The sequence below is a fragment of the Saccopteryx bilineata genome, chromosome 2 (assembly GCF_036850765.1).
Source record: "Saccopteryx bilineata isolate mSacBil1 chromosome 2, mSacBil1_pri_phased_curated, whole genome shotgun sequence".
Taxonomy (NCBI): Eukaryota; Metazoa; Chordata; class Mammalia; order Chiroptera; family Emballonuridae; genus Saccopteryx; species Saccopteryx bilineata.
This window is the reverse complement of record NC_089491.1, coordinates 2,469,048-2,489,186: the sequence shown is the minus strand read 5'-3', so window position 1 is coordinate 2,489,186 and position 20,139 is coordinate 2,469,048. Positions and strand designations below refer to the sequence as shown.

Genomic DNA, 20,139 nt, shown 5'->3' with positions numbered 1-20,139 from the left:
GTCAGTGGGACTGGACCGAGCCCCCTTACGGTGGGCGGTGTGGGTCAGTGGGACTGGACCGAGCCCCTTACGGCAGGCGGTGTGGGTCAGTGGGACGGGACCGAGCCTCCTTACGGCAGGCGGTGTGGGTCAGTGGGACGGGACCGAGCCCCCTTACGGCAGGCGGTGTGGGTCAGTGGGACGGGACCGAGCCCCCTTACGGCAGGCGGTGTGGGTCAGTGGGACTGGACCGAGCCCCCTTACGGTGGGCGGTGTGGGTCAGTGGGACGGGACCGAGCCTGGACCGAGCCCCCTTACGGTGGGCGGTGTGGGTCAGTGGGACTGGACCGAGCCCCCTTACGGCGGGCGGTGTGGGTCAGTGGGACTGGACCGAGCCCCCTTACGGCGGGCGGTGTGGGTCAGTGGGACTGGACCGAGCCCCCTTACGGCGGGCGGTGTGGGTCAGTGGGACGGGACCGAGCCTGGACCGAGCCCCCTTACGGCAGGTGGTGTGGGTCAGTGGGACTGGACCGAGCCCCCGAGCCCCCTTACGGCAGGTGGTGTGGGTCAGTGGGACTGGACCGAGCCCCCTTACGGCGGGCGGTGTGGGTCAGTGGGACTGGACCGAGCCCCCTTACGGCGGGCGGGGTGGGTCAGTGGGACTGGACCGAGCCCCCTTACGGCGGGCGGTGTGGGTCAGTGGGACTGGACCGAGCCCCCTTACGGCGGGCGGTGTGGGTCAGTGGGACGGGACCGAGCCCCCTTACGGCGGGCGGTGTGGGTCAGTGGGACGGGACCGAGCCCCCTTACGGCGGGCGGTGTGGGTCAGTGGGACTGGACCGAGCCCCCTTACGGCGGGCGGTGTGGGTCAGTGGGACTGGACCGAGCCCCCTTACGGCGGGCGGTGTGGGTCAGTGGGACTGGACCGAGCCCCCTTACGGCGGGCGGTGTGGGTCAGTGGGACTGGACCGAGCCCCCTTACGGCGGGCGGTGTGGGTCAGTGGGACGGGACCGAGCCCCCTTACGGCGGGCGGTGTGGGTCAGTGGGACTGGACCGAGCCCCTTACGGCAGGCGGTGTGGGTCAGTGGGACTGGACCGAGCCCCCTTACGGCGGGCGTGTGGGTCAGTGGGACTGGACCGAGCCCCCTTACGGCGGGCGGTGTGGGTCAGTGGGACTGGACCGAGCCCCCTTACGGCAGGGCGGTGTGGGTCAGTGGGACTGGACCGAGCCCCCTTACGGCAGGGCGGTGTGGGTCAGTGGGACGGGACCGAGCCCCCTTACGGCGGGCGGTGTGGGTCAGTGGGACGGGACCGAGCCCCCTTACGGCGGGCGGTGTGGGTCAGTGGGACGGGACCGAGCCCCCTTACGGCGGGCGGTGTGGGTCAGTGGGACGGGACCGAGCCCCCTTACGGTGGGCGGTGTGGGTCAGTGGGACTGGACCGAGCCCCCTTACGGCGGGCGGTGTGGGTCAGTGGGACGGGACCGAGCCCCCTTACGGCGGGCGGTGTGGGTCAGTGGGACGGGACCGAGCCCCCTTACGGCGGGCGGTGTGGGTCAGTGGGACTGGACCGAGCCCCCTTACGGCGGGCGGTGTGGGTCAGTGGGACTGGACCGAGCCTCCTTACGGCGGGCGGTGTGGGTCAGTGGGACTGGACCGAGCCCCCTTACGGCGGGCGGTGTGGGTCAGTGGGACTGGACCGAGCCCCCTTACGGCGGGCGGTGTGGGTCAGTGGGACTGGACCGAGCCCCCTTACGGCGGGCGGTGTGGGTCAGTGGGACGGGACCGAGCCCCCTTACGGCGGGCGGTGTGGGTCAGTGGGACGGGACCGAGCCCCCTTACGGCGGGCGGTGTGGGTCAGTGGGACGGGACCGAGCCCCCTTACGGCGGGCGGTGTGGGTCAGTGGGACGGGACCGAGCCCCCTTACGGCGGGCGGTGTGGGTCAGTGGGACGGGACCGAGCCCCCTTACGGCGGGCGGTGTGGGTCAGTGGGACTGGGACCGAGCCCCCTTACGGCGGGCGGTGTGGGTCAGTGGGACGGGACCGAGCCCCCTTACGGCGGGCGGTGTGGGTCAGTGGGACTGGACCGAGCCCCCTTACGGCGGGCGGTGTGGGTCAGTGGGACGGGACCGAGCCTGGACCGAGCCCCCTTACGGTGGGCGGTGTGGGTCAGTGGGACTGGACCGAGCCCCCTTACGGTGGGCGGTGTGGGTCAGTGGGACTGGGACCGAGCCCCCTTACGGCGGGCGGTGTGGGTCAGTGGGACTGGACCGAGCCCCCTTACGGCGGGCGGTGTGGGTCAGTGGGACTGGACCGAGCCCCCTTACGGCGGGCGGTGTGGGTCAGTGGGACGGGACCGAGCCCCCTTACGGCGGGCGGTGTGGGTCAGTGGGACTGGACCGAGCCCCCTTACGGCGGGCGGTGTGGGTCAGTGGGACGGGACTGAGCCCCCTTACGGCAGGCGGTGTGGGTCAGTGGGACGGGACCGAGCCCCCTTACGGCGGGCGGTGTGGGTCAGTGGGACTGGACCGAGCCCCTTACGGCAGGCGGTGTGGGTCAGTGGGACGGGACCGAGCCTCCTTACGGCAGGCGGTGTGGGTCAGTGGGACGGGACCGAGCCCCCTTACGGCGGGCGGTGTGGGTCAGTGGGACGGGACCGAGCCCCCTTATGGCGGGCGGTGTGGGTCAGTGGGACGGGACCGAGCCCCCTTACGGCGGGCGGTGTGGGTCAGTGGGACGGGACCGAGCCTGGACCGAGCCCCCCTTACGGTGGGCGGTGTGGGTCAGTGGGACTGGACCGAGCCCCCTTACGGCGGGCGGTGTGGGTCAGTGGGACTGGACCGAGCCCCCTTACGGCGGGCGGTGTGGGTCAGTGGGACGGGACCGAGCCCCCTTACGGCGGGCGGTGTGGGTCAGTGGGACTGGACCGAGCCCCCTTACGGCGGGCGGTGTGGGTCAGTGGGACGGGACCGAGCCCCCTTACGGCGGGCGGTGTGGGTCAGTGGGACGGGACCGAGCCTGGACCGAGCCCCCTTACGGTGGGCGGTGTGGGTCAGTGGGACTGGACCGAGCCCCCTTACGGTGGGCGGTGTGGGTCAGTGGGACTGGACCGAGCCCCCTTACGGCGGGCGGTGTGGGTCAGTGGGACTGGACCGAGCCCCCTTACGGCGGGCGGTGTGGGTCAGTGGGACTGGACCGAGCCCCCTTACGGCGGGCGGTGTGGGTCAGTGGGACTGGACCGAGCCCCCTTACGGCGGGCGGTGTGGGTCAGTGGGACGGGACCGAGCCCCCTTACGGCGGGCGGTGTGGGTCAGTGGGACGGGACCGAGCCCCCTTACGGCGGGCGGTGTGGGTCAGTGGGACGGGACCGAGCCCCCTTACGGCGGGCGGTGTGGGTCAGTGGGACGGGACCGAGCCCCCTTACGGCGGGCGGTGTGGGTCAGTGGGACGGGACCGAGCCTCCTTACGGCGGGCGGTGTGGGTCAGTGGGACTGGACCGAGCCCCCTTACGGCGGGCGGTGTGGGTCAGTGGGACTGGACCGAGCCCCCTTACGGCGGGCGGTGTGGGTCAGTGGGTCGGGACCGAGACTGGACCGAGCCCCCTTACGGTGGGCGGTGTGGGTCAGTGGGACTGGACCGAGCCCCCTTACGGTGGGCGGTGTGGGTCAGTGGGACTGGACCGAGCCCCCTTACGGCGGGCGGTGTGGGTCAGTGGGACTGGACCGAGCCCCCTTACGGCGGGCGGTGTGGGTCAGTGGGACTGGACCGAGCCCCCTTACGGGGGGCGGTGTGGGTCAGTGGGACTGGACCGAGCCCCCTTACAGCAGGCGGTGTGGGTCAGTGGGACGGGACCGAGCCCCCTTACGGCGGGCGGTGTGGGTCAGTGGGACGGGACCGAGCCTCCTTACGGCGGGCGGTGTGGGTCAGTGGGACGGGACCGAGCCCCCTTACGGCGGGCGGTGTGGGTCAGTGGGACGGGACCGAGCCCCCTTACGGCGGGCGGTGTGGGTCAGTGGGACGGGACCGAGCCCCCTTACGGCGGGCGGTGTGGGTCAGTGGGACGGGACCGAGCCCCCTTACGGCGGGCGGTGTGGGTCAGTGGGACGGGACCGAGCCCCCTTACGGCGGGCGGTGTGGGTCAGTGGGACTGGACCGAGCCTCCTTACGGCGGGCGGTGTGGGTCAGTGGGACGGGACCGAGCCTCCTTACGGCGGGCGGTGTGGGTCAGTGGGACGGGACCGAGCCCCCTTATGGCAGGCGGTGTGGGTCAGTGGGACGGGACCGAGCCCCCTTACGGTGGGCGGTGTGGGTCAGTGGGACGGGACCGAGCCTGGACCGAGCCCCCTTACGGCGGGCGGTGTGGGTCAGTGGGACGGGACCGAGCCTGGACCGAGCCCCCTTACGGTGGGCGGTGTGGGTCAGTGGGACTGGACCGAGCCCCCTTACGGTGGGCGGTGTGGGTCAGTGGGACGGGACCGAGCCCCCTTACGGCGGGCGGTGTGGGTCAGTGGGACGGGACCGAGCCCCCTTATGGCAGGCGGTGTGGGTCAGTGGGACGGGACCGAGCCCCCTTACGGCGGGCGGTGTGGGTCAGTGGGACGGGACCGAGCCCCCTTACGGCGGGCGGTGTGGGTCAGTGGGACGGGACCGAGCCCCCTTACGGCGGGCGGTGTGGGTCAGTGGGACGGGACCGAGCCCCCTTACGGCGGGCGGTGTGGGTCAGTGGGACGGGACCGAGCCCCCTTACGCCGGGCGGTGTGGGTCAGTGGGACGGGACCGAGCCCCCTTACGCCAGGCGGTGTGGGTCAGTGGGACGGGACCGAGCCCCCTTACGGCAGATGGTGTGGGTCAGTGGGACTGGACCGAGCCCCCTTACGGCAGGCGGTGTGGGTCAGTGGGACTGGACCGAGCCCCCTTACGGCAGGCGGTGTGGGTCAGTGGGACGGGACCGAGCCTCCTTACGCCAGGCGGTGTGGGTCAGTGGGACTGGACCGAGCCCCCTTACGGCGGGCGGTGTGGGTCAGTGGGACGGGACCGAGCCCCTTACGGCAGGCGGTGTGGGTCAGTGGGACGGGACCGAGCCCCCTTACGGCAGGCGGTGTGGGTCAGTGGGACTGGACCGAGCCCCCTTACGGCGGGCGGTGTGGGTCAGTGGGACTGGACCGAGCCCCCTTACGGCAGGCGGTGTGGGTCAGTGGGACGGGACCGAGCCCCCTCGGCCGGGCCGCTCATGGGCAGTGGCAGCTGCGTCCATCTCCGGTGCCGGGCAGGGTCGCTTTGGGAAGCACGGACCCCTTCTTTTCTCCTTCAGACCGAGTTTTCTGGTTGGTCTCCGAGTTAGGACCCTAGGGCTGCCGTTACAAAGAAAGGTGTATTCTCTGGCAGCCTGGCAGCCGGAAGTCCAGAATCCTGGTGTGGGCAAGGCTGGTTCCCTCTGAGGCTCTGGGGGCACTCTGTCCCATAGCCCTGGGCAGGGCTGGTTCCCTCTGAGGCTCTGGGGGCACTCTGTCCCATAGCCCTGGGCAGGGCTGGTTCCCTCTGAGGCTCTGGGGGCACTCTGTCCCATAGCCCTGGGCAGGGCTGGTTCCCTCTGAGGCTCTGGGGGCACTCTGTCCCATAGCCCTGGGCAGGGCTGGTTCCCTCTGAGGCTCTGGGGGCACTCTGTCCCATAGCCTTGGCCTGGCTCTGGTGGTGCTGGCTGCCCTTGGGGCTTGGAGGTACACTGCCCTGACGTCTGTCTTCATCTGCCCACGGCCTCGCCTATCTCTCCATCTTTTTATACGGCTCCCAGTCACTGGTTGTAGGGCCCACCCCACTCTTGGACGTCCTCGTCTTGATGACATGAGCAAACACCCTATTTCTAAATGAGATCTCGTTCAGAGGTCCCAGGGGTGAGGGCTGCCTCTTGTCCCTTTGGGGTGGGCACAGGCCCCCACTCACAGCAGATACAGTGTATTCCCCTGAGGCCCCTCGGGAAGGAAAAAGCGTCTGATGAGGAGGAAGTTTTGCCCAGCGGGGCGCCCCAGAAGGCCGTGGTTAGGAAGCGGCTGACTTCTGACTCAGACAGGCCTGGGGGCCCGGCTGGCTGGACCGCAGGGTGCTGACAACGGCTCCCTGCCTCAGTTTCTCCCCCTTAGGGGACGAGGGTAACGGCGGTGTGGCCCTCAGGTGGCCGCAGGGGTTCCAGGAGACGACGCGGCCCTCTGTCGCCTTAGAAACGGAACGGCGGCCGAGGTGCCCGACGTCTGAGGGTTGACCCCAAGGACACGCGTGCGTCTCAGAGCAAGTGAAACTTTTCCTTCCTTTGTGCTCCCTTCTCAGGGCCCCCCAGGCAAGGACGGGCTCCCGGGACACCCTGGACAGCGAGGCGAGACCGTGAGTATCCCCGATGCTGCCGGGCACGGGCTGGCCTGGCCTCTCCCGCTGCCCACACTGCCCTGTCGGCTTGGGGGAGGGCGGTCAGCCTCTGCCGACTTGGGGAGAGGCCTGTCTAGGGGGAGTCCTTGTGCAGGCCGGTGACATGTGACCCCTTTGTGGAGAGGGCAGGGGCCGGCTGCAGGGTCACTGGTGAAACCACCGTGACACAGACAGATGCCCTGGGCACGCTGAGCCTCGTGCAACCCCCTCTCCCCACCTGGAATAACTGAGAGGCGCTCCTGGGACCCGCATGCTTTTCTGATTGGGAACAGTTGAAAGTCCTCCTCTTCTGACTCTGGTGTTTGATGCTTTGAAAGCTCACAAGAAGGGGCCCCGGCCTTGCACTAACCCCAGCTGTGTTCAGCCAGGCCCTTCTGACTGCAGGGGCTGGACCATGGGGAGGGGGTCCGGAGGACATCTCCACGCTGTCCGTGCTACAGTGAAGACAGGTGGCCCATCGGGCTGGACCATGAGGAGGGTGTCCGGAGGACATCTCCATGCTGTCCATGCTGTAGTGAAGACAGGTGGCCCGTCAGGCTGGACCATGGGGAGGGGGTCCGGAGGACACCTCCACGCTGTCCGTGCTGTAGTGAAGACAGGTGGCCCGTCGGGCTGGACCATGGGGAGGGGGTCCGGAGGACACCTCCACGCTGTCCGTGCTGTAGTGAAGACAGGTGGCCCGTCGGGCTGGACCATGGGGAGGGGGTCCGGAGGACACGTCCACCCTGTCCGTGCTATAGTGAAGACAGGTGGCCCGTCAGGCTGGACCATGGGGAGGGGGTCCGGAGGACACCTCCACGCTGTCCGTGCTGTAGTGAAGACAGGTGGCCCGTCGGGCTGGACCATGGGGAGGGGGTCCGGAGGACACGTCCACCCTGTCCGTGCTGTAGTGAAGACAGGTGGCCCGTCGGGCTGGACCATGGGGTGGAGGGGTCCGGAGGACATCTCCACCTGTTCATGCTACAGTGAAGACAGGTGGCCCATCGGGCTGGACCATGGGGAGGGGGTCTGGAGGACACCTCCACCCTGTCCGTGCTATAGTGAAGACAGGTGGCCCGTCGGGCTGGACCATGGGGAGGGGGTCCGGAGGACATCTCCATGCTGTCCGTGCTACAGTGAAGACAGGTGGCCCGTCAGGCTGGACCATGGGGAGGGGGTCCGGAGGACACCTCCAACCTGTCCGTGTTACAGTGAAGACAGGTGACCCATCGGGCTGGACCATGGGGGGGAGGGGTCCAGAGGACATCTCCACCCTGTCTGTGCTGTAGTGAAGACAGGTGGCCCGTCGGGCTTGACCATGGGGAGGGGGTCCGGAGGACACCTCCACCCTGTCTGTGCTACAGTGAAGACAGGTGGCCCGTCGGGCTGGACCATGGGGAGGGGGTCCGGAGGACATCTCCATGCTGTCCGTGCTATAGTGAAGACAGGTGGCCCGTCGGGCTGGACCATGGGGAGGGGGCCCAGAGGACACCTCCACCCTGTCCGTGCTATAGTGAAGACAGGTGGCCCGTCAGGCTGGACCATGGGGAGGGGGCCCGGAGGACACGTCCACCCTGTCCGTGCTATAGTGAAGACAGGTGGCCCATTGGGCTGGACCATGGGCACCAGCCGTGCTCCTGGTCAGCGTCTTGGCCATCAAGGCTGATGTCTGACCGTGCCCTGGCCTTTATTCATGCCCGTGGCGGGCTTCGCCATGTGGATGGTGAAGGACCCCAGCCTTTCTAGTTGTAAGAAAAAGCATTCATTGGAAATGTGACAATTTCCTGCCCCATGAGCCCTTTGGGATTTGGCCCGCCTCCATGCTCTGTCCACCGTAGACGTGTCCCCACCGTAGACGTGTCCCCTGGGATGGGTGTGGGCACAGCTCTGACCTTTAGCTGCAGGCTCAGACCGTTTAGGACTCACCGGGGTCCCCGGTGACCTGCTTGTCACCACACAGGTGGAGGTGGATGGAAAGACACTTCCACTCTTTTCGGGCCAACCTTCTCTGAAGGACCCCTGGCCGCGGCAGCCCTCTCCCCCGCCTCCCGGAGTGAGGTTTTCTGGTGCCGTATTTAATATATTCCTTGGTGCCGGCCTAACAAAAAAAATCTTTGTCTCTTTGGTTCTTTGTGATGGAAGCTTATTTAATTACACCTTCCCCGTGTTCTGCCGCACAGTGCGCGGCGGCTGATAAATGGAGATGACTTGGCTCTCCCGTTTATGGAGAAAAATTGAAACATTCCATCTGTGCCGTGCGCAGCTGCCTCTAATGCCGCTCCGAGGAGACGGCTGGGAGGTTCTGCACAGGGCGGGCGCGCCCTTCTCTCTCGTGCGGGCTTGTTTTGGAAAAGAGGCTGGCGGGTAACTGAGCTGTTTGTCTCTGTGGGGAAGTATGAGGGGCTCCCCGGCTCCCTCTGCCCTCCCCACGGATGCAGGGGCTTCCTGGCTCCCTCTGCCACGCCAGCTCTGCCCCCCCCACGGATGCAGGGGCACCCATCTTCAGACCCACCCGGGACAGACGTCTCCACGGGGAGTCCAGGCAGGTCTCCCCAGGCTGCTGGCTTCGTCCGTCCTCACAAATGGAGTCAGATGAGGTCATTCTCATTCTTTTCTTCTGAACGGGAGCCTGGAGCCCCTTTCTCAGGAAGGACGCATCCCAAGGCCAGCAGCCGACATGGCCGGACGGAGGGGGGTGGGCCTTGCTTGCCTCCCCCTGCTCCTGGCCCACTGAGCACGGCGCCCGCTGGGATGCATTCAGCAGCCCTGGTTTCTGACCCTGTAAATAAATGCAGCCTGCGGAGACTGTCGTTTTCCAAGTGGCCATTTTCATCCAACGCATGCAGCCCAGCTGGGCCTGATGCAGGGAGAACCCGCCCAGAAATGCAGCGGAGACGTTGCCAACACCGGCAGGCGAGCCATCCTCCCTGGGAGCTGAGCCCCCGCGCTCACCACCCTCCGGGTCCCGCGGGGGCCGGAGAGCCAGCACTTCCCGCTCCGGACTCCTCCGGCGGCATCCCTGCGTCTCGCCAGGGTCACCGGCACCTTGTCCTCTGGGGCAGCGTGTGGGCACAGCCAGCGCTGGAATGGAGGCTGGGCTGTTAGGTTCGTGCCAGCGTACGGGGAGCAGAAACGGGAGAGTCTGTTGAACCGCACTGATAACACACACGCTGCTGCGTGAGGAAAGACGGCCTGTCCCGCTGTCCCCGTCCACGTGCCGGCCGAGGAGCCCGCCGTACAGCCGTCTGTCCTGCGTCGGAGGTGTGGCCACAGGAGCAGGGCGGTCTCCGCAGAGCCCGTGGGTCCTGCATCGGAGGCGTGGCCACGGGAGCAGGGCGGTCTCCGCAGAGCCCGTGGGTCCTACGTCAGAGGAGTGGCCACGGGAGCGGGACGGTCCCCGCAGAGCCCGTCTGTCCGTCCTGCGTCGGAGGCGTGGCCATGGGAGCCGGATGGTCTCCGCAGAGCCCGTGGGTCCTGCATCGGAGGCGTGGCCATGGGAGCCGGACGGTCCCCGCAGCGCCCGTCAGTCCTGCGTCGGAGGCGTGGCCACGGGAGCAGGGCGGTCTCCGCAGAGCCCGTCTGTCCGTCCTGCGTCGGAGGTGTGGCCACGGGAGCCGGACGGTCTCCGCAGAGCCCGTCTGTCCATCCTGCGTCGGAGGCGTGGCCATGGGAGCCGGACGGTCCCCGCAGCGCCCGTCAGTCCTGCGTCGGAGGCGTGGCCACGGGAGCAGGACGGTCCCCGCAGAGCCCGTCTGTCCGTCCTGCGTTGGAGGCGTGGCCACGGGAGCCGGACGGTCTCCGCAGAGCCCGTCTGTCCATCCTGCGTCGGAGGCGCGGCCACGGGAGCCGGACGGTCTCCGCAGAGCCCGTCTGTCCATCCTGCGTCGGAGGCGTGGCCACAGGAGCAGGACGGTCCCCACAGAGCCGCTGTAGGGACACAGCTGGGGTTAGGCTCGCTGGCTTCCTGCCTGGCCACAGGCTCTTTCCGTGATTAGTGCGTGAGCACGTGGGTGAAAGCGTGTGTGTAGCCTACATAAGGCTACAGGTGCGGCCGCCGTGGCGAGAGTCCAGCAGCAGGGGAGCCCCGATGCCTGTCGCCCCGCGGTTCCTCTGTGGTCTGCCCGAGCCCCTTGTGAACCCGGCCTGGCCTCGGCCACCGGCATCACGCCTGGCGCTGTGAGCGGGATTCAGCTCAGACCGGTATGGAACCGGCGTTAAATATTTGCTAACACGACGCGGTTCAGAGGTGGCGCCCACCCCACGTCCAGCTCCGGCCACTGGACATGGCACCAGATCGACTCAGAAGAGGAACGCACCTAGGGGTGTGGTAAAGATGGACAGCTTTCGATGCATCTCCTGGCCAAAGCGTCATGCTGGGAGCCCCACGGATCTAGCTTCACCTTCGGAAGGAATGCAGCAACGGAACAAGAGAAATAAGAGAAACGGGCTCTCTCGGACAAGATCTGGGACCTTTAGGGCTGGGGGCCGGTGGGGGGGCAGGGCGGCACACCCTCCCACTGGGACCCGCACGGGCGGGGGTGGTTGGTGTGGGCCACATGGCAGCCGTCTCAGCGTGTGACTCTCTCTTCCCAGGGTTTCCAAGGCAAGACTGGCCCCCCAGGTCCCCCCGGCGTGGTCGGCCCTCAGGTGAGATGCGGCGTCCCTGGGTTTCCCTGTGTCACCCGCACACACACGAGCGGGTCACGGCATAGCTGTCAGCCCCCCTGGGATCCTGAAGGGGACGCTGACATTCGGAGACACGCTCCGTGGAGGCGACCAGTCGGCAGGGGCAGAGGGACGGTCCTCTGAGCTCTCCCACTGGGGACCAGAGTGGAGAATGAGGGCACTGCCCGAGGCCTGCAGGCTCCCGGGGACAGACCGGGCCGGCTTGGAGTTTGGCTTCCATCCCATGGGCGGGACCGGCTGTGCCGCCTGTCCTTGCTGTTGGCACCCACAGCGCCCTTATTCCGTCCCTGGTTCCTGTCAGTGCCCATGGGCCTGAGGTCCTCACTGTCCTCAGATCAGTGGGAGGAGTGGCTTGCAGCCAGGACCACTGGCTTACAGCAAGAGGCAGGCCAGCCACCCTGCTTCCTGGGTTGTTCACACCTAGCAAAGCGGGAAATAGATGCAGACCTGCCCCGCCCTCCTCTCGGGCTCTGTCCTGTGGCCCACCTGCCCCACCCTCCTCACGGCTCTGTCCTGTGGCCGACCTGCCCCACCCTCCTCTCGGGCTCCGTCCTGTGGCCCACCTGTCCTACCCTCCTCTTGGGCTCTGTCCTGTGGCCCACCTGCCCCACCCTCCTCTCGGGCTCCGTCCTGTGGCCCACCTGCCCCGCCCTCCTCTCGGGCTCCGTCCTGTGGCCCACCTGCCCCGCCCTCCTCTCGGGCTCCGTCCTGTGGCCCACCTGCCCCGCCCTCCTCTCGGGCTCCGTCCTGTGGCCCACCTGCCCCGCCCTCCTCTCGGGCTCCGTCCTGTGGCCCACCTGCCCCGCCCTCCTCTCGGGCTCCGTCCTGTGGCCCACCTGCCCCGCCCTCCTCTCAGGCTCTGTCCTGTGGCCCACCTGCCCCGCCCTCCTCACGGGCTCCGTCCTGTGGCCAACCTGCCCCGCCCTCCTCTCGGGCCTTGTCCTGTGGCCCACCTGCCCCGCCCTCCTCTCGGGCTCTGTCCTGTGGCCCACCTGCCCCGCCCTCCTCACGGGCCCTGTCCTGTGGCCCACCTGCCCCATCCTCCTCACGGGCCCTGTCCTGTGGCCCACCTGCCCCGCCCTCCTCTCGGGCTCTGTCCTGTGGCCCACCTGCCCCGCCCTCCTCATGGGCTCTGTCCTGTGGCCGACCTGCCCCGCCCTCCTCTTGGGCTCTGTCCTGTGGCCCACCTGCCCCGCCCTCCTCTCGGGCTCTGTCCTGTGGCTGACCTGCCCCGCCCTCCTCACTGCCTTCATTTCCCCGTAAGACGCAGGAGGGACCATGGCGTGGCTTCAGGCAGCGGGCTGCCCAGCACGGCCTCCCGTGTTTGCTCTGATCTTGTCCTTCCTGGGATTTGACCAGAAGGGGGAGACTTGCAAAGCCTTGTGGAGGGCGGTGGGCATGCCGTGGGCCCTCTGCCTCCCTGGGCAAGGCCATCCTTCGACATGAGGACAGAAGGTGACTCCCTTGAAATTTGTGGCTGATGCTGATTTCCCCCCACAGGGCCCCACAGGAGAAACTGGTCCGATGGGCGAGCGTGGGCACCCTGGGCCTCCGGGTCCCCCCGGTGAACAGGGGCTCCCGGGTCTTGCCGGGAAGGAGGGGACGAAGGTGAGTTGCTCGGACCGTCCACGCCGGGCTGGGCTGGTCCTAAGGGATCCTTTTTGTGGTTTGTCTGTTTTCTGCTGCTCTTGGCCAGTGAATGTGTCATTTCTCACACAAACGCTGCTCACGCCACCCCACTGCCCAGACCTCGGGCTCAGCCCCACTCCTGCTCCATGTATAAAGGGCCGAGCTGACCGCTGGAAGGATGGACGTAGAGGGCGTGGGAATCACACGTCCTTGCCTTCTGCCTGGGGGCCGGCCTTGTCCCCAGCTCTCCCCCAGGGGTCCCACCTGGCTCCCAGAAACACAACACGTGCTGACCCTTCGTAGGTCCCTGTCTTCTAGAAAGTGACCCTTTAAACAGCTCCCCACAAATCAGGGACGAAAGAATAACCCAGAGTAGAGGAGGGGTGCCTTTCTGTCACCTCCTGGCATCGGCTCTGCGTCCCTGTCCTCTGTCAGTTCCTGAAGGAGCCACACTCCCCCAACCCCCGCCTGGATGCCTGGGGGCCGCGGCCATCTTTCCTGTTAATTAGCATAAAAATGGGTCATTTTTCCCTTTCCAGTTTTTCAGTTAGAGTCACAAGACATAGAAGCTCCAGAACATACAGCCACGCGCGAGAGTGTCACCTCGGTAACAAAGTAGAACGGGAGCCAGTCAAGAAAACCTGAGAACATTGCGCACACCTGTGTGTGTGTATTTGAATACCCGTATGCCTGAAAACTAGGCACGTGTGTGCTTTCGATACATAGGTATCGTTCACGTGTAGCTGCAGGTCCTGGTGTGGGTCCCGGTCACAAGCGGACCTCTCTGCTGGTTTGAAGACCCCCTATGCTCCCATGTTGGATCCCAGAGAAAATTCTGGAAGGGATCAAAGCGTTAACAAAACGTGGTTTTGGGCTCGAAACAAGCGTCTCCGGTGGAGAGTGCCTCTCGGGCAGTACTCCCAGCCCTTCGGCTGTGTGTCCCTCCTCCAAGGACCCACGTCCCTAGGGAGGCAGACCTGGGGCGGGGCAGCCGCCTGGCCATCGGCTCTGCTCAGCCCACGTGGCCCCAAAGGACTTTGGGAGAAGTCACAGACGGAGTCCGTCCCTGACACCCACACGGCAGCCGGACCGCGGGCCTCCCGGGCGTGAGCGTGGGCCGCGTTCCACGGCCTGGGGCTGCCAACCAGCGGGTCGTGTTCAGACTCGATCCCTTGGAAACCCCAGGCCTGCCCAGCTCCCATGGACCCTGGCCCTGGGCATCGCTCAGAAACCCACCTGTGTCTTCAATTTCAGGGGGACCCAGGCCCCACCGGCCTCCCTGGGAAAGACGGACCTCCGGGACTACGCGGCTTCCCCGGGGACCGAGGGCTCCCTGGCCCGGTGGTGAGTAAGGGGCCGGTGAGGGATGGAGTCGGACACTACCAGCCTCAGAGGAGGGGCTCTCCCCAGGGCTCTGCCCGCGACGCCCTTGACCACGATCTCGTTGCTTTGCAGGGAGCACTTGGGCTGAAAGGCAACGAGGGTCCCCCTGGCCCGCCGGGCCCCGCGGTGAGTGGTGCAGGTCCCAGGACACGCCTTTCCAGTCCTCCTGCTCGGAACCTGGGCTGCGGGGAGCACAGGGGTCCCCTGTGGGTTCTTGGAGGCTGTGCTGGAGGAGTGGACTTGGGAGGGGTCCCCTGTGGGTTCTCGGAGGCTGTGCTGGAGGAGTGGACTTGGGAGGGGCGTCGGCTGTTTGTCCTGAGCTGGTAGCCAGGGCAACAGAGGGCCTTGGGGAGTAGGTCGTGTAAGGAACAGTGACGGAGTGGGCAATAGGGAGGGAGGGAGGGAGGAAGGAGTGGCCCCACTTCACGGGTGAGGGGGTTGGGGGCCTGGAACAGCCCACAGGGGAGCAGACACATCTCCGTGGCCTCTAAACATGGGCTCAGAGTTGGGCCCCCCACGTGCCCAGGGCCCCCGAGGCAGAGGTGGGCCCACACAGGTGGGAGCTCAGACCCTGGAGCGTGGGTCAGGTACGCTCACCTGCTGCCTATTATGTAAGAGTCCAGCCAGCTGGGAGGGTTGTGAGAGGAAGCCCAGGCCCTTGGCTGTGTATGGGGGCCACGTGAGGCCATGCCCACCGTGAGGTGCACCCCAGACCCCCGTTTCTGTCTGGTGGCTTTGTGGAAACTGGACGTTGGCTTTAATTCCCCCTTCTTTCAAATGGGGACCTGTCCGACAGCCCCACGATGTGGGTCCTCAGGGGCAGCCTCCGGCCCCTGGCCAGCTTGGAGAGCGGACCACGAAATAAGCCCCCCCTTTCCCCTAACCGAGTCACGGACCATTTGAGAGAGGTGATGACCAGTAAGTCAGGTGGAAATGAAAATGTCACCTTTCTTTCCAATAAAGACCTGGGGTAAGATGACATCTGGGCAGCAGCAGTGGCCTCTCCATGCTGACCTCCTAAAATTAGGCGGAGGGACCACCCATCAGCAGGGCTCCAGGGGCAGCACCCCCCTCCCCTGCCGCCCCCGGACAAGGAGGAGGAGGAGGAGGAGGAGGAGCAGGGCTGAAAGTGCTGTGTGGGCAGGCAGACCCCAGGGGGGTTGGGGGGAGACGAGGCTGTTACAGGGCCCAGAAACGCAGAGCCTCAGGTGCGGGACCAGACGGTCTGTGTTTGCAAAGGGCCCTAGGGAGCCATCGTGGGCTCCAGAGTGAGCAAGGGTGAGTGGGAGGACCGGGCGGGAAATCAGATCCGTGCCATCTGAGAGCCTTGACGTGAACCCACTTCTTGCCCCATGCCAGGGTTCTCCGGGGGAGAGAGGTCCGGCCGGTGCCGCTGGGCCCATCGGAATTCCCGGGAGGCCTGGGCCGCAGGGACCTCCAGGGCCGGCTGGGGAGAAAGGAGCCCCGGTGAGTATTACCGTGCCCCGCCCCGCCCGCCCCTGCCATGGCTGTTTCCCGGGGGTTTACAGGATGGGGGGGGGTAGGGGAGCTGAGACCATCCTCTCAGAGAGCGTGTGTTCAAGGTGTCCTGACTGAGGTCCTGGGGCGGGTTCCCCACGAGTCTCCTGGGCTGGAGGGGAGTCCCGGGCAGGGGTCCACCTGCCTGCCACACCTGCACGTCTGTGCCCGGCGTGTGCAGACCCGGGGGGGGGGGGCTGAGGGCAGTGTGCCCCGGCGTGTGCAGACCCGGGGAGGGCTGAGGGCAGTGTGTCCAGGCGTGTGCAGACCCGGGGAGGGCTGAGGGCAGTGTGCCCCAGCGTGTGCAGACCCGGGGAGGGCTGAGGGCAGTGTGTCCAGGCGCCAGGAGCCACATGCGGAGGGGGCGTGGCCGCCTGCTGGGTGCCCGGCTGCCTGCTGGGTGCACGGCGCTCCTGCCCTCTCTGTACGAGGGCCGTGGAGACTTGGGACAGGCACCTCCTTGGCTGGATTGGGGGCGGGTGTGGCTAGAAAAAGGGGTAGGAGACGTGTGACAGGAGAGATGGAGCTGCTTTCTGGGCCCCCATAACCACCGTCCATCTCAGTGAGCCCCGAGAGGTGGAGAGGTGGGGGCTTTGCGGGACCTCTTGAGTTGGGGGCTTTGGAAGCTTGGTTTCTGTGCGGGAGACCGAATCCCCTTCCTGTGGGGACCCTACCTGTGCCGCCTGTGGCCAGCCTCCCTCCGTTTCTTCGTCCCCCACGACCCACAAACGCCTCCCCACCCCCTTGACCTACCCTCACCCCCACATCTGGCTCTGCCACACGATGTTGCAAACTGCCACCTACCCATGTTCCATCAGCTGTGGGGGCAGAAGGCACCCCTTCCGAGTTCAGGGTGTCAGAATGAGCTGAGCTCTGGGGGAATGGCAAGTGTCACCGTGGCTGGTCCCCTATTGAGCTGAGGACATGTGGGGCTCTCATTTTGGTTAGAAAAATGGAGTTTTCCTTTGCACAGTTAGCTCTGAGAAGCTCACAGTTAAGTGAGAGGGCCCTGGTCACCTCCCCGGGTCAGAACTCCCCACGGAAGCCACGTTGGGGACAGCTGGGCCACCGAGGGTTTGTCCAATGTGTTAGCAGCAGCTGGATGGCATCTGGTCATTTCCAGTGAGACACCCGGGACGTAGGGCCAGCTGACCCCGTGTCAGAAACCTGACGCCTCGGGACTTCAGTGGACGCAGGGTTCACACAAACGCGGTTGGAAATGGTCTTGTTAGTTCGTTGTTTGGAGAGGAAGTATTTAAACAGAAACCTCTCAAGAAAATGGCTCACTCGCTGCGTGTCTGTCATCCCCCAGAATAGCCCCAGAAAGGGCAGGGGTCTTCAAGCACGGTCACGTGACCAGGGAGGGGCCTGGGTCTCAGGCTCTGGGAGGGCAGAGACTGTGGTCAGTGGGGGGCTGAGTGGGAGGAGCCGGAACCGGCAGGACAGGTGCACGTGGGGCAGCTCCGTGTCGTATTGGCCGGCGGCGTTGAGACCGGGCAGTGGGCACGCGTGACCTCTTCCGCGTCCTCGTTCCGGCATGCACACCCTCGTTCTGTGCGTCTGTTCGAGGAAGGCGATGTCCAGCTCGGGTGGGAGCCTTCCGGCGGCTCAGCCTGTCATGGTGACTGTTAGACTGAGCAAAGCAAGAACTCGGGGAGGGTCATCACCCCGGAGCAGTGACCAGGAGGAGGGGTTGGGACCAGGAGGAGGAGTCAGGACCAGGAGGAAAGGAAGGCAGGGGCCGTGGGTCTGTGTGCGTGCGGGCGAGCTGACCAGGAGGAGGGGTCAGGACCAGGAGGAAAGGAAGGCAGGGGCCGTGGGCCTGTGTGCGTGCGGGCGAGCTGACCAGGAGGAGGGGTCAGGACCAGGAGGAAAGGAAGGCGGACCGTGGGTCTGTGTGCGTGCGGGCGAGCTGACCAGGAGGAGGGGTCAGGACCAGGAGGAAAGGAAGGCGGACCGTGGGTCTGTGTGCGTGCGGGCGAGCTGACCAGGAGGAGGGGTCAGGACCAGGAGGAAAGGAAGGCGGACCGTGGGTCTGTGTGCATGCGTGCGTGTGGGCGAGCGTGCGTTTGGCAGGCAGGGTCTCTGTGGAGAATCGAGGGTGCTGATGCTGGCAGAGGCTGGAGCGCTGCCCTCCTTTCTCCCGGTTTTGATGGTCCTGCACACAGGCTTAGGGATCTGCTTGGCCAGGTCTGAATCCGGGCCCCCTGTGCCTCAGTTTCCCTTCTGTAAAAGTAGCAGGATGGGGTTCAGGATATCTGTCTGAAGTCTGTCTGAAGGACAGTGGACATGACGACTCCCCGAGAACCGTCAACTTCCTGCCCTGGGGCCTCTCTTTGGGGGGGATGAGCTGTCTCTGACAGTGACTCTTCTCTCTTCAGGGCGAGAAAGGGCCGCAAGGTCCCGCTGGCCGAGACGGTCTCCAGGGTCCTGTGGGGCTGCCCGGTCCCGCTGGCCCCGTGGGCCCCCCTGGAGAAGACGGAGACAAGGTAAGGAGAACCGGGATGCCCTCCTATGCTCCAACGGTGCCGGCCGCGCTAGCTGGCCAGTGCTGACAGGCCGGAACCGGGGCCGTCCCTTCAGACGGGGTGCAGGCGATGTGGGGGCGGCGGGGACAGAGCGCCCCACCGCCCGTGCCCGCCCTGCGTTCCCCGTGTTCCTGGAGGAGCTCAGAGCGGCTCCTGCCCACGTGCGACACACGAGCCTCTTCCGTTTGCGAAGCCGCCTAGGAGATGCTGTCGTTTACTTTACCGACGAGCTTGCCAGGACTTAGAAGCCGTTGCCCCTGGGGTAGCCTTCATGCTGTCAGCAGCGGAAGGGGCGGAAAAAAACCTCCCTCTGCCCCAAATCCTTTCAAATCTTAACCCGCTTCTGTGCGCCAGTCGCCTGCGTCTGTTTTTAGGCGTCGTCCCTGGAGTGAGCACGGCTCCCGCTTGTTAGGACCGTGCTTTCCAACTCTGGTGCGGCCCCGGGGGTTAGCCGGGCGCAGGGCTCTGTTTCATGAAGACACTGGCTTCAGCTCCTCCCGTGTAACTTCCTACTTATAGTCACCCTCCCGTGTGGCATCGCAGAGGCCACCCTCTCACCATGGACGACGCTGTGCCCGCGGGGTGGGGAGGGTTGGGGTGGGGAGTGGAAGCCAGCCCTGCACCACAGACACCCCTGGCGCGGGGCGGGGCGGGGCGGGGAAGACTTGGGACCGCCTCTTCGGAAGCGTGAATGTTTTCATCACGGTTTAACCGTGTGTCCAGACCCGCTCAGGTTCATGCGTCACTTCCGATCGAGGCCGCGTCCCCTTCCGCGTCGCATTGGGAAGGACGTCCCATGAGTAGAGGGGAGCGTTTCCCCCTCGGGAATTTGCAGAGCACTTCCCTCCGCCCGCCCAGGAGAGGAGATGACTCTTAATTGCCCAGAAGAGGAAGAATGATGGGGAGACAAGGTCGGATGATGCGGGGCTGACGGGTCTCCGCTTCTTCCCGCAGGGCGAGATCGGGGAGCCCGGACAGAAGGGGAGCAAGGGGGACAAAGGAGAGCAGGTGAGGACACGCAGGCACGCGGATGGGGCCCGGGAGAGCAGGTAGGACCACTAAGGCACGTGGGCGGGGCCCTGGAGAGCAGGTGAGGACCATGCAGGCACTCGGGCGGGGCCCCGGGCGGCGGGCAGCCACACCCGGGCCACCTGCACAGCGCCACGTGTCCTTCATGCCGTTGTGACTGCGATTAACGTAACACAAAGAGCTGAGACCGGATAGGGCAGCTGACGGCCCTCGTTCCCATGTGCACGTCATGCGTGTGTGCACGTGCATGGCCTGTCACACGCTGTGTGCATGCACACGCTCCTCCGTGGGCGGCCCCTGGTGAACACGGGACCGGGATGTGCTCGCAGGTTCTGGGAACTGGAGGACAGTTCAGCTCTGTGGTCTTGGAGGTTTCCGGATCTGCAGACGTGGTCATGCCCTCCGGCCGAGGGCTCAAGGGGCAGCCCCTTGACTGCCCGCCTCTTCCTTTTCTCAACCTGCTGGGAACACTAGTGTGTTGTGGCGCTGACCCGGTCCCTGGGCCGCCAGCTCCTTCCGGGGGGTGTGGGACACGTCCTGTCTCTCCTTCCCACCGGGTACGTCTGTCCCCATGGTGGTCGAGTCCCTGTTGGGGCCTCCGCCTGGTGCTGGTTGGCCCCAAGGTCAGTTGTGCCCTTCCCTGTCTCATGGGCTCCCTGGGCTGACAGGGATGTGTGTTTGGGGACACACACAGGGACAGGGAGTCATGGCGTCAGGCCCAGGCGTTGGAGCCAGGCCCCAGCTCAGCCACAGACGAGCCGTGTGATCTCCGTCCTCGTTTGCAAAACGGGGCCCCAGCGGGCCGTGTCCTGGTGGGCGTTGGCCTCTGGCAGGACCTCGGTGGTGGCTGCCCTGGCCACCGGTGGCAACGTGCTTGGGGTTGAACCAAGGGCGTCACCGGTTCCAGAGTGGCAGACGGCCACCTGCAGGGACTGGAACTAGAGCACGGGGACACCCCTGCCCCGCCCAGCCCCTCCCCTGGGCCTCAGC

At 66.3% G+C, this 20,139-nt stretch overlaps 1 protein-coding gene across 3 annotated transcripts in view; it reads left to right on the top strand.

The window, feature by feature from the left end:
- Positions 1-20,139, top strand: part of COL5A1 (collagen type V alpha 1 chain) — a 161,559-nt gene that overhangs the window by 114,801 nt on the left and 26,619 nt on the right. For all 3 annotated transcript variants that reach the window (XM_066255728.1, XM_066255727.1, XM_066255726.1), the window contains exons 37-44: positions 6,302-6,355; positions 10,970-11,023; positions 12,563-12,670; positions 13,946-14,035; positions 14,147-14,200; positions 15,434-15,541; positions 17,974-18,081; positions 19,075-19,128. In XM_066255728.1, coding sequence (XP_066111825.1) covers positions 6,302-6,355; positions 10,970-11,023; positions 12,563-12,670; positions 13,946-14,035; positions 14,147-14,200; positions 15,434-15,541; positions 17,974-18,081; positions 19,075-19,128 — 630 coding nt within the window. The remainder of the gene's footprint in view (positions 1-6,301; positions 6,356-10,969; positions 11,024-12,562; positions 12,671-13,945; positions 14,036-14,146; positions 14,201-15,433; positions 15,542-17,973; positions 18,082-19,074; positions 19,129-20,139) is intronic.